The 13,118-nt window shown below is 45.1% G+C and overlaps 1 protein-coding gene across 4 annotated transcripts in view; it reads left to right on the forward strand.

The window, feature by feature from the left end:
- slc6a15 (solute carrier family 6 member 15) overlaps positions 1-9,946 on the forward strand; it is a 54,366-nt gene extending 44,420 nt beyond the window's left edge. For all 4 annotated transcript variants that reach the window (XM_068050446.1, XM_068050443.1, XM_068050445.1 and 1 more), the window contains one exon: positions 7,918-9,946. In XM_068050446.1, coding sequence (XP_067906547.1) covers positions 7,918-8,286 — 369 coding nt within the window. In that variant the 3' untranslated portion in view covers positions 8,287-9,946. The remainder of the gene's footprint in view (positions 1-7,917) is intronic.
- Positions 9,947-13,118: the final 3,172 nt, after the last annotated feature.

The raw sequence follows: 13,118 nt of genomic DNA on the forward strand, positions 1-13,118 counted from the left end.
AAAAATAGAGGTATGGAGTACAAAAGCAGGGAAATTATGCTGAACCTGTTACGAGCTCACAGGACAACAGTCTTGCTTGTGTTATGTCTTTATTGAACTGCTTCTGTGATGGCTGCCTGCAGTGAGTGCCTCATGGTAGAGGTCACATGACTACAGCAAGCCAGGAGGCACATTAGTACAGTATTGCACTGCTATACCAAACATCTCCCTTTTCATGCAAAAAAAAAATAATTTGCATGCATTGTCATTTCCACTGTCAGTTGCCCAAGTTACCTACTATGCACAAAACTGTTCTCATGCATTAGCAGTTTGCTGTTCTCATCAGTCTCTGCACATGCATTGCACACATAGTCTTTAAATCGTGCCGGTCTCTTAATGATGCGTATGTGAGTTGTTGTTGGCTGTTCATCTGGGTGATTTTCCTTCTCCAGGGAGTGCCTTTCCTGTGTCACTTGTTGTTGCTGCGTTATCTGTTGTTGTTCCATTTCCGTTGTTGGGGTGCTGTGGACCTCTGGGACTGATGATTGGTGGTCTGTGCAGATGGTGAATTCACATCTTCCTGATAGGCCGCCTGCCATGACGGAACAGCTTCTCCAGTTGTGCGTATGTGTCTGTGGTTGCGATGGTACATCTGGTCGTTCACTTCCACAGCATACGATGGAGGTGACAACTGCTCTATGCAGGTCCCAAGTTGCCACTTGGGCTGACTCATGCGAGTGTTGAAGATTTGTACCCTGACTGGCTCTCCAGTGCTCAATTCTGGCAGTGGTTTGGCAGTTTTGTCAAAATGAAATTTGGCTTTCTGCCATTTTATCTTGATTTGTCACTCACGCCTGGTACTACTTCTGACTTCAGTAGCTTTTTTGCTATTGGAAGACTCTGGGTGCGCCGTGACATTAGTTGTTGTACTGGACTACTTTCCATGCCTTCAGTACGTGTGTTTCTCCACTCGAGGATTGTCTTGTTTACATCTGTGCTGGATTTGCTTGATTTCTTTATGATTCCTTTGGTGATTTTCATTGCTGCCTTAGCCTTTCCATTGCACTGGGGATAGCGTGGAGATGATGTATGGTGTTGAATTTCCCAATCTTTTATGAAGGGGCTGAATTCTTCGCTCGTGAACTTAGGGCCATTGTCGCTCATCACAATGTCTGGAATGCTGTCACCACCGACGTATGCTTTCAGGCAATCTACAATCTCACCGGTGGTCAGCTGGTCTACCTCCCAGTAGTCGGAATAGTAGTCTACGGTGACCAGATAATCTCTTCCTGTGAGAGTGAAGAGGTTTACTCCCAGCTTCATCCATGGTCTGTATGGAATGTCATGTGTCATCAGCAGCTCTTTAGCTTACTTAGCTTGGTACTCGTTACACGCACTGCACTGGTTGATGTGGTGCTTGATTTCATTGCTCATGTTTGGCCAGCAGAGCACTTCTCTTGCTTTCCTCAAATTCGACTCAATTCCTTGGTGGCTTGCATGGATGTGCTTTAGCATCTCTCCTCTCAACTCCTTAGGGATACTGATTCTATTTCCTTTGTACACTTTGTCATCTTGGGCTGTCAATTCATCTCTGTATGCCCAATAAGCTCTTGTGACCACAGGAGTCTCCTTGATGCTGTCAGGCCTCCTTTCTTCACTACTTCTTCCAACACTTGGAGAGTTGGATCTTGTTGGGTAGTTTCCTGATTTGAGCAAGGCGCTTGTCAGTCACATTCAATGTCTCTGCTGGGTTGATGACTTCCAGAGCATGTCGAGCTGCAAGATTTCACAGTCTGTTGTAGCATCCTCTACTTTCTTCATAGGGAGTGCTGCCCTCGACAGTATATCAGCGATGTACATCAGTTTCCCTTGTTTGTATGTCATATCCAGATGATATCTCTCTAACTGGAGTAACATTCTTTGCAGACACTTTGAGCAGATAGTAGCGGCTTGAGGAAAATGCTTTGAAGTGGCTTGTGGCCGGACTCGACTGTCACTTTGTCTCTTCCAAGTAGGTATTGATGAAAATGTTCACAAGTAAAGACAATGGTCAGGCACTCTTTCTCGATCTGAGTATAGCGTCGTTCCGTTTGCGTTAACGCCCTGGATGCAGATGTGACCGGTTGTTCTTGCTGCATTAGGGATGCTCTAAGTCCTGTCTCGCTGGCGTCACACTGCAAGGAGACTTCATCATTTATGTCATAGTATTTCAGCACTGGCATTGCTGTCACTAGTTATTTGATTTTAGTGAATGCTGCTTCTTGTTCTGTGTCCCAATAACACTACACGTCCTTGGTAGTGAGTTGGCATAATGGTTCACACTCCGATGACAAATTGGGCAAGAATTTTTCTAAATAGTTGACGAATCTGCCAAATCATTGCACTGCTTTTACATCTGTTGGTCACTGCATGGCTGCTACTGCTCTCACTCTTTCAGGATCTTAAGGAAGACCTTTTCCAGTCAGTACATGACTTATGTACTTGACCTCGGGCATCTTCAATTGCAATTTTTTCTTGTTCAGCTTCAGGTTCATCTGGCGAGCTCTGTCCAGCGGTCACACTAGATTTTGATCATGGTCAGCAATGGCTTCTTCCATTGAGTCTCTGCATCCATAAACTAGCAGATCATCCACTATAGCTTCCACTCCGGGAAGATCACTAACTATCTCGTGCTGTCTGCGTTGATACTCCTCTGGAGCCGTGGAAATGCCAAACAGCATGCGCCACCATCTGTATCTCCCAAACAGCATCCAGAATGTGGTTAGAAAGCTGTTTCTTTCATCCAGCTTCACTTGCCATCCGTCGCATCTCGGGTAGTGAAGATTTTTGCCTTTGCAAGTTGTGGCAAAATTCCTTCCATGGTTGGCATGGGATAGTGAGATCCCTTCAGAGCTGTATTTAGAACCTTTGGGTCGATGCATACTCTCAGCTTTCCAGGTGTTTCACTGCTACCATGCTGCTAATCCATTCTGTAGGGGTTGTCACTTTCTTGATTACTCCCTTCTTTCCCAGCTCTTCTATCTTGTCTTTCAGGTTGGCCTTGAGGGCAGCTGGAACTTTCCTTGGCAGATGCTGAATTGGTCTTACCCTCTCATCTACTTCGAGGTGATATTCTCCAGGAAGACATCTTAAACCTGTAAATACACCATTGTACTCCTCTAGGATCTGTTCCACATGGTTTAGTGTGCTATGACACATTGCAAAGCTCTTTTTGCACGTTGAGGGTGCAAGTTTTAGACTTGTTCCAGTTGAGACGAGTGGCTTTTGCTTGCTGTCTATGACCTGAAACTCCAGATCTTCATTCTTGCCATTGCATTGGGCTCTCAGATTAACTTGTCCTCTTGGCACTAGTATGGTGCCATCATATCGCCTCAACCTTACTTTCGAGGTTCATTTTTGGATCGCCATGTTGATCCACTTCAAACAGGTCTGTGAAAGTCATGGTGTTGCATGACGCACCGGTGACTATCTGACACTTTATGTTGACTTGATATTCTGCTTCTGAAGTCATCATTCCAACAGTCATAAACTACTTATCACCTATCAACCTGACTGAGCCAACCTGTTGTATGGTGTATAGTGATTCATCAGAATCTTCAGCTGATATCTCTCCAGTGGTCATCTGTACCTGCTTGCTCTGCTTCCTTCTAGCCAAACCCTTGTGTGCAAAATGATTTGGCTTCTTATAGTGAGAACACTGCTTTCGCCATGCTGGACATGCCTTCTTTTCCTGTGTTTGATGTCCTCCGCAGTACTTGCATCCTGCTCTTTGTCCGTGATCTTTCAGTCAGGAATGTCCATCAGCATAATGCAAGGCCTGGTCTGTTCTGCCATGTATATACTGTAGCTGCTGATTTACAATCTTAGCACTTCTGCACAAGTCGATTGCTTTCCTGAGAGTGAGTTTCTCCTCTCTCAGTAGACATGCGCTCACTGCGGGCTCTCTTCTGCCTAATACAATCCTGTCTTTAATTAGATCATCTTTTAGTTGTGCAAAGTCACAGGATTCTGTGAGCTGTGTTAATGCAGTCACATATTGATCAATGGACTCTTTTTCACCTTGGGCCCTAATATGGAACACATACTGTTTATAGGTTATGTTTACTTGGGATTCAAAGCACGCCTTCAAGGCTTTCAAAATTTTTGCTGTCTTTTCTTGTTTCTCGTCGAGATTTAGGGTGTCATACATTTTGCAGCAGTCTCTCCTCAACAGTAACAACAATATAGCTACGCATAGCTGCTCTGGTTCGTTAATTAAATCTGTCACAATTTCATAATTTTGCCATTGCGAGTGGAAAAACTGGCAGTTCTGTTTCATATCACCTTTCATTTCGACTGGTGCGGGGAGAGGAAAATTTGCAGCCATTGTGACTTACCCAGTGCTTTCAGCTGTGGCTTTTTCAGCCTGCTTTTTTGTTCTGTGGCTTCCTTTGGCTTTTAGCAGCGTTTAGCAGCTCTGAACATTCCTGTGTTCCTCTTTTAGTTGCTGTGCTTCTATACAGCTCTTCACCACTCAATCTCAGCTCCATTCTGACACCATATTATGAGCTCACAGGACAACAGTCTTACTTGTACTGTGTCTTTATTGAAGTGCTTCTGTGATGGCTGCCTGCATCATGGTAGAGGTCACATGACTATGGCAAGCTGGGAGCCACATTAGTACAGTACAGTATTGCATTTCTATCCCAAACAGAACCTTTATAAAGCTCTGGTTAGGCCCCAATGAGTTTATTGGGTCCAAATCTGGTCACCACACTTTAGGAAGGATGTGAGGGTCCTTGTGAGGTTGCAGAGGAGATTTACCAGAATGGTTCCAAGGATGTGAGAGTTTTAGTTGCAAGGTTAGGTTGGAAAAGCTGGAGTTGTTCCCCTTAGAGCAAAGGAGATTGAGGGGAGATTTGATAGCAGTGTACAAGATTATGACAGGCTTAGATAAGTTAGACAAGGAGAAACTGTTCCCGTTAACTGATGGTACAAGGACTAGGGGACACAGATTGAAGGATTTGGATGAGAGATGCAGGGGGAATATTAGGAAGCACTTTTTACGCTGCAGGTGGTAATGACCAGGAACTCGCTGCCCACAAGAGTGGTGGAAGCGGAGACAATCAATGATTTCAAAAGGAAATTGGATGATCACTTGACGGAAATAAATTTGCAGGGCTATGTGGATTGAGTGGGGGAGTGGGACTGACTGGACAGCTCCATGGAGAGCTGGCATGGACTCGATAGGCTGAATGGCCTGCTTCTATAAATAATTCTATGGGGGCGAATTTTACAGACTCCCCAACATTGGAGGTTGTGGTGGGGGTGGGGGACAGAAAATACCTCTGGGAGAGGCCCACCGTGGATTGTGATACCTGGAAGGCCTGGCCCGATATTGGTGGCAGCGAGGCCTCGTGGCGGAACCCCCCCCCCACCCCCCACTGCTTGGCGATGGGAGCCCAATTTCAATATGTAAATAGATTTAAGTTAACGAATAAATTACCTTTACACTCCCACTGTCTGTCCCTGTGCGATATTCGTGCTGGTTGCCGGCACTCCCGCGCCTACAGATCCCCATCGGGGGAACCGAGGTGCATTACTGGTGGGGAGGGGGGAGCAGGTAAGTTTCTCTGTGTGGGAAGTGGGGAAACGGGATCACATTCATCTCATTGGTATAGGGGATGGTGGGAAAGGGTGAAGTAGAAAGTTGATACACTTTGGGGGGGGAAGGTCAGGTGCTCAAGCTAAGTGTTTTGCGGGGGGAGAGGGCAGGTAATTAAATCTGTTGTCATTGGGGGGAGGTGGGAGAGGGACAAGAACAATTTATTTAATTTCTTAAAAGCAATCTGTCTTTAAATATATAAATTGAAATATAGGGCTCGAAGTCCTTTAAAAATGGCGCCAGCGCCTACTCAAAGGTGCCTGATGTTATTTTCGGGACAGATAGCCTGCCTCTCAACGTCATTGGGGGGGGGCAGACCACCCCGGCTATTTAAATGAGCCGCCGTGCTTAATCTCGCGGCGCCTCCACGGCGTGTGGCCCGCGAGGTTGGGTCGCCATTGTTTTCACCCGTCGCAGTTTACCCGCCGTTCAGCCCTATGCCTCTAAAGGAGGAAAGTGAGGTGGAGAGGCGGAGAGGTTTAGGGAGGGAATTTTAGAGCTTAGGCCCTTGGTAGATGAAGGCAGAGCCACCACAAGTGGAGCGGTTGAAATCGGGGATGTGTCAGTGACCAGAATTGGAGGAACACAGATATCTGAGGGTTTTATGGAGGGGCAAAGCTGTGGAGGGGTTTGAAAACAGGGATGAGAATTTTTAAAATCAAGGCATTGCTCCTCCGGGAGCCAAAATAGGTCAGCGAGCACAGTGATATTGGGTGGATGGAAGTTGGTGTGAGTTAGGATATGGGCAGCAAAGTTTTGGATGATCTTGAGTTTATGGAGGGTGGAAGATGGGAGTCCGGCCAGGAGTGCATTGTAATAGTCAAGTCTAGAGTCATGGATGGAAGGTTACAGCAGCAGGTGAGCAGTGTTGGGCAATGTTACAGAGTTAGAAGCAGGTAGTCTTAGTTATGGCGTGGATATGCAGTCAGATGCTCATCTCGGGGTCAAATACAACACCAATAATGGGTCATCCTTATTAGTTGCACGCTTTAAGATTGAGTGCTGGCAAATTTTACACCTGAAATGATTTTTCAGTCCCTGATTTATTGGGCTGAATTTTAAAGGCTTTCCGACACTGGGAATGAAGATCGCAATGGATGAGGCCCACCACCAATGCCAGCAGGACCCATACTGATTTTGGCAGCAGTGGCGAGGCCTCATGGTAGCTGCCTCACCGCTCGGCGACAGGACCCACATTAAAATATGCAAATGGATACTTACCTCTCATTACCATGCAGGCCGCAGCGATTCTGAGAGCAGGTTCCGATCTGCATTCCAGTGGCCGGCAATGCCACGCCTTTGAATCCCCATTCGGGGAAACAAGGTACAACTCCTGTAGGGAGGGGGGAGGAGGTGGTTTTCTCTGTGCAGGGGGTGGTGAGTGCGGGGTTATAATGCTTCAGATTGGTCGTGGGCGGGTTGATGGGAAGGGGTAAAGGACAAAGAATCTGAACTTTGGTGGGGGGGTGAAAGGTCAAATTTTCACGGTAGGTATTCCGGGGCTGGAGGGTTAAAGGGCAGGAATGATGTGTAATGCCATTGGGGTAGGGGGCGGCGGGAGAGGGCATGGAAAGCTTATTTTCTTCATTTTTAGAAACTTTAACATCACTGTTCCTTTAAAATGTAAATGCTCATTGAGGGCTGTAAGCCCTTTAAAAATGGCGCTGGTGCCTGCACATTGGCGGCAGACGCCATTGCCGGGGATGGCTCGCCCGTCCCGTCCACGTCATGGGGAATGGGGGTGGGGGCGGGGGCGGCCACCCCGGCCATGTAAATGAGCCGCTGCATTTGGAATCGTGGCAGCTCCGTGACATGTGCCCCTGTGTATGGGCTGCAAATGTTTCCAAATCAGCAGCGGGCTTTTAAAATGCAGCCCCTTATGTGTAACCTTTGGGTCTTTTAATTGAATAGTTTTGTGCATCTCGTTTGTTTATCTGTCATTGCTCCATTAGGTTGAACAGAGGCTGCTTGAGTGAAGGAGCCAATCTCAGTTTTAGAAACACTGAAAAATGTAAAACAAGATTGAAAAATCTAAGATTTTAGGGGATGAAATTGGTCTCTGCCAGGAGCATGAAACAGGCTAACAGTGAATCGGTAGCTCACTTTAAACTGTTTTTCATTGAAGTAAAATCGATTGCCTATTCTTTATGAACTACTGGCATAGACCAATTTCACTCCCTTGAGAATTAATACTACATAATTCAAAACAAAATCCAGGAATAAATTAATTGATAATAGAAGATACAGATTATTGAAGTGACTCGGTGATAAAAGTCTTCTATCCATTTTCCCAGGGTGGTGAAAAATTTCTAAGTTACCCAGTGTGGGGCCTGGCTATCTGTATCGGCCTCGTGTTAGTGGCAATACTCCCTGTCCCAGTTGTCTTTATCATCCGTTATTTTAACATAATCGACGATGGTTCCAACTCTCTGGCCTCGGTCTCATACAAGAAAGGACGGATTCTGAAGGAGAACTCCAACCTGGAGGAAGACGACACCAGTCTCCTACACAGCAAGACGCCAAGTGAGATGCACTCCCCTGTGGCTGAAAATAGCATCTACCGAAAACAAAATGGATCCCCCACTCCAGAAGCAGGCACAGCTCCAAACGGCCGCTATGGCATCGGGTATTTAATGGCCGACATGCCTGAATCAGACTTGTAGCTTCTGAGCAAGCTTTGCCCGTCTATATGTATGTTGCTACATTGAGCAGAATCGCCACTCAAAAGCACGCAAAGTACTAAACGTGGCACATGTATCATGTATATCCTGTAGATAGACTATATTTTTCCATATTAATGATACTGTCTGAAATACTGTTGCCTACAAGTAGCTGTGAGCAAAACTGAACATTATACTTTTCTGCATCAGACAGATTTTATTCAGTGATCCCTCCAAGGAAATAAAAGGTTGTTTTTCTCAAATGACACTGGCTTGTCTCCTAGTCAGAGTATTCTTTCTCACCACCAACAACGCACACATCCTACGAATGAATAAAAGAAAAAGCATTAGGCCTTTTATTTGCATATGCAAAGGGTCTAAGCACCTGTTTGAAGTCACCTTTCCAAAATTGGTTTGCTGTGAGTCAGCCACTCCATTCCCGGCTGCACTCAGGGAAACAAGTCCTAAGGAATTGCTTGTAACTAAGAAGGTAAGTAAACTTACTTGAATATGGAATTAGGAGGAGTAGGAGTGCTCCTCCTAATCCTACGTCAAAAGGACACCCACCCTCACTTCCCTGCCCAGTCCCCACTACTGCCAACCCTCATGATCCCAGGCACTGATAGCCATAATCCCCAACATCGTCCCCAACCCAGGCTCAGTTCCCTGACACCACGTTCCCACATCACTGCATCCCTCCAACCCCAATTCTTGAACCCCTGATCCTCAGCTCCACATTACCTGCCATCTTCCCTCATCCTCTGAGCCCACTAACCACCAACGCTAGTAGCATGCTAATTCTGCACTGCGCTTTGCTGGCAAGCTGTTATAATGAGGTCTGAGACCCAATATCTGGAGAGGTCGAATTTTTGGGCCATCCACTTTGCAAGGACATTTGCAGCTTCCTGTTGGGGAGGCACAGAATCATGGAGATTTCCCTAAGAATTCCTGTTTTACTCTGTAATTAATAACCGAGCAAAATATTCTCGGAATTTACGTATGTCAACCCCTTGCATTACCACAATTTATTTTAGCTAGTTTTTAAATTCTGGTGAAAAACAGGCATACTCCCATATATTTTTTTGAAGAGAGGAATTTCCTCCTCGACAGACTGATAACAGCATCTACCTTTTAACAATTGTATGTAAAATGGAAATTATATGCTTCACTGCTGTGTGGACACAAGTGAGTGGCTGGCATGAGCTACAGATAGCTAGAGGGAGCTGTAATTTTAAAACTGGCTGTATATTTTGTGTAAAGTGTTTGCTATTATTAATTTGAAGAGGTGAAGTCCTATTTTCAAGACTCAAAACTGATTTCTTATCAAACTGATCAGTACAGTTAATTTGGTGCCTAATTATTTTAGATATTTATTGTGGTTTAGAATGTTTAGTGAACAAGCTATATATTTATATTGCATATTGCAAAGTGTACATATGTATATTTGTCTTATTCGTTTGAACATTTTGATGCAAAAAAAAGCTTTTTTCAGCACTGATAAGGCCTTTGATGAAATTCTTTGTTAATTTTGTTAAGTTAGTTTCCTTATTGTAAAAGTACCATTCCACTTTTCCTGCAAAGGAAGGTTTAGGATTTTGAGTTCTTCTGGAGCTCTGTAGCCCTTTGTTATATTTCATGTGAAATTAAATACGCAGTGAGAAGGCTTGGGTCTACATTTGTGCTTTTTATTCTTGTGGTTGTATTTTATTCTAAAGGGGTTTGGGGTTCACACTTAAATAGTATGTTTCCTCGTCAACACGTTTAAAAAAAAATCCTATTTGCATTCTTCACCTGCTTTGCAATTGAAATTACATATACATGACCTATTCAGTGCCCCTGCAGCTTGTCACCAGGAGAAGCTGGAGTCCACTTAGGCATGATTCTCCTTTCTCTTATCCTGTGATCGATTGAAAAGGCTTCTCAGCCTTGTAATTTATAAATTCCTCCTTCTGCAGTCCTTTGTGATGCTTTGCACATTGCTAAGGTGGAAAGGATGTCCTCTGCAGTATTTCCATCATTTGCATGGCTTGTGAAAATGCCTGCCTAGGTTAGACTGAAATCATACAACCACCAACCCCTCCCCCCGTCACTTCTGGCAGCAAATGCCAATAGCGGCAAGGGCAAGTGGGGAGCTGGTGGAGCTGCTCCTGAAAATTTTCTGGAGCATTGAGTGCAAATTATGCCTCGTCTCTGGCATAATTACAATGAATGATCTCCGCTCACATTTCCCAAGTGCTTTAGGAGAAACATTTTCATCTCTTGAGTAACAAAAACAACTTTCAATAGATGCTTCATCACCTAGAAATTAGTGTCAGCATTATTATTTCATGAATGTTCATATTAAACTCTCTCTTATTTTGAACATGTCAAACTTTTTATTGAGGTGTTGTTTAACAACATAGACTCAGAAAAATAATTACAGAATAATACAGCGCAGAAGGCGGCCATTTCGCCCCCTGAGTCTATGCTGGCCCTTTCCGTTACTCTCACTTCCTTGCTCTTTTCCCACATCCCTGCAACATTTTCTCACTCAAGTATTTATCCAATTCCCTTTTGAAGGCTACTGTTGAATCTGTGTCCAGCATTTTGTCAGGCAGTTCATTCCAAATCTCAACCACTGGTTGCATATTTTTTTTACTCATAACAATATCAACATTCATATCTAGCCCCTTATAGCACCTGTACTTTCTCAATTTCCAACAAGTAATGATATAAACTATGGTTAGAAGAGGTTGTCTTTCAACTTTGTCCTCCTACTGGGGAGCTTTGCTTGCGAGTTAAACTCATACACTTTCAAACGCATTGCAAAATCATGTAGGGCATAATAACTCATTTTAGTACACATTTTGGAATACATTAGTTATTAGACTTGGGAAGGGGAGGTGATTTATATTTGCTGCCCCCCCATTCATGCTGAAAAAAGTGGCCAGTAGGCTGATCAAATATTTTTTAAAAAACTACCACTCACCTTAGACAGGTCCTGCCTCGATTTTTGAGTGGCCCTCAAAATGGGTGGCCAGTGCTCCTGCACAAAACAGGCAGGAGACTTAGTAAAATATTTATTTTGGTATCCTATGCTGTTTGTACAAACCCAGTGCAATTTTGGTGGCCCACAGTGTAGAGTTTGCCCAACCTGGAAGAACAAAGTGTTGAGCAACCTAATCAGCTGTCCTTAAAGGGACCATTGCTAGCTGGTCTGAAATATCCCTTAAAACCTGCAGCGCTGATTTTCCTCTGACCTTGCAAAGGTCTAACCACCCACTTCTGGTTGCTTCCCCCACTTTAAAAGCTTACTTCTCGCTTGACTCCATACAGGCACTGTTGGATTTGTGCCGCCTCCCTCTGCTCCCCTCTCCCCCCAATTCCTCTCCCCAGTTGGCAAAAAGCCTGCTTATTCAGTTCCGGAAGCCTGCCAATCAAATTAAAAATGAGGTCCACCAATGAATGTGGCTCAGTCCTCTTGCTGGTGCCATCAGGTAGGCAAGGCAGTCGCTGTGCACACTGCCCACCACCCACTCAATCAACGCAATGCACGAAAACCACTCTGGGGTCTGTAACAGAAGAACATTGACGCAGTGCACTCATGCACCAAGGTATTCTATGGCAGAGTAACAGGATGCAAGTTCGCTCCTCTGACTACCTGCTGTAAGCAGGACACTACACAGTCCTCTACAACAAGCAGAACAATTAGAGGCCAAATCACCTGAGCTCACTTTTATACAACCCCTGAGGGCTTTTTATATTAGAAGAATGCAGCCCATGGCAAATACAAACTTTGCCCTACTGTCAGCTAACCTTTGTTATTTCAACGGTAGCAGAGGTGGGTTTTGAAGGGAATATGGAGGCTTGTATTGCTGTGGTTGTGCACGACATCAAAATTGCCAGAGTAAATTTCTCCAATTGAAGTGGAGACCTGTAAAGATTTAGAACCAAAGAACTTTTCAGCATAGAAGGAAGCCATTCAGCCCATCATACCTTTGTCAGCTCATTGCTAAACATCATCACAATTGTGCGCATGTGCAAAAATACTGGTATCTTTATGATTGGAAAAAAAACAAGAGACAGAGAGTGAAAGAGGGGCAAAGAGAAAAAAGGGGGCCAAAAAAGAAAGTGCGAGAAAAAGAGCAGAAGAAAAGACTTGCATTTATATAGCACCTTTCACAACCTCAGGATGTCCTAAAGTGCTCTATAGCCAAGAAATTACTTCTGGAAGGTAGTCATTGGGCTGAGTTTAATAGTCCCCCGGAGATGGGCTAGGAGGCAAGAGGGCTCATAGATTCGCGACAGGAGATGGGGTGGGTGGCAGAAGGCTCTCGCCTTCCCATTGCACCGTGATTAACTCGGGGACTGGGATAGGCCGAAGGCAGCCTTCCTGCTCAGAGGCTAATTGAGGCCCTTAAGTAGCCAATCAGTAGCCACTTAAGGGCCTCTCTCCACCGCCGTTGGAATTAAACCAGCGGCCGTGGGGCCTCCGCCATGTGGGGAGGTCGCCCAGTAAAACAAGGCAACCTCCCTGTGAGCTTGGTGGAGGTGGGGGACCTGCTCTGTGGGCAATCTATGGCTCATAGAGAGGTCCCGGCAGCTAAGGCTGCCCCTCTGGTAATACCCCACCACCAAACCCCCTGCCCTCATTGCCTTTTTGGCCTTGAGTCGGGAGCCCCGTCTGCATGACTACATCCAGCCCAACATTGTTAACGTAGGAGTCAGCTCTCTTGCAGACCACAATGTAGAGTTGCTTTCCCTTAATCATTCCATAGAAAATGTATCCTGCTGGTTACAGAATGTCGTTGGTACAGAATGGGTGAGTAGGTCACCTTCTTGGCTGGTGAATGGTT

The sequence above is a fragment of the Heterodontus francisci genome, chromosome 18 (genome assembly GCF_036365525.1).
Source record: "Heterodontus francisci isolate sHetFra1 chromosome 18, sHetFra1.hap1, whole genome shotgun sequence".
In the NCBI taxonomy this organism is placed as follows: Eukaryota; Metazoa; Chordata; class Chondrichthyes; order Heterodontiformes; family Heterodontidae; genus Heterodontus; species Heterodontus francisci.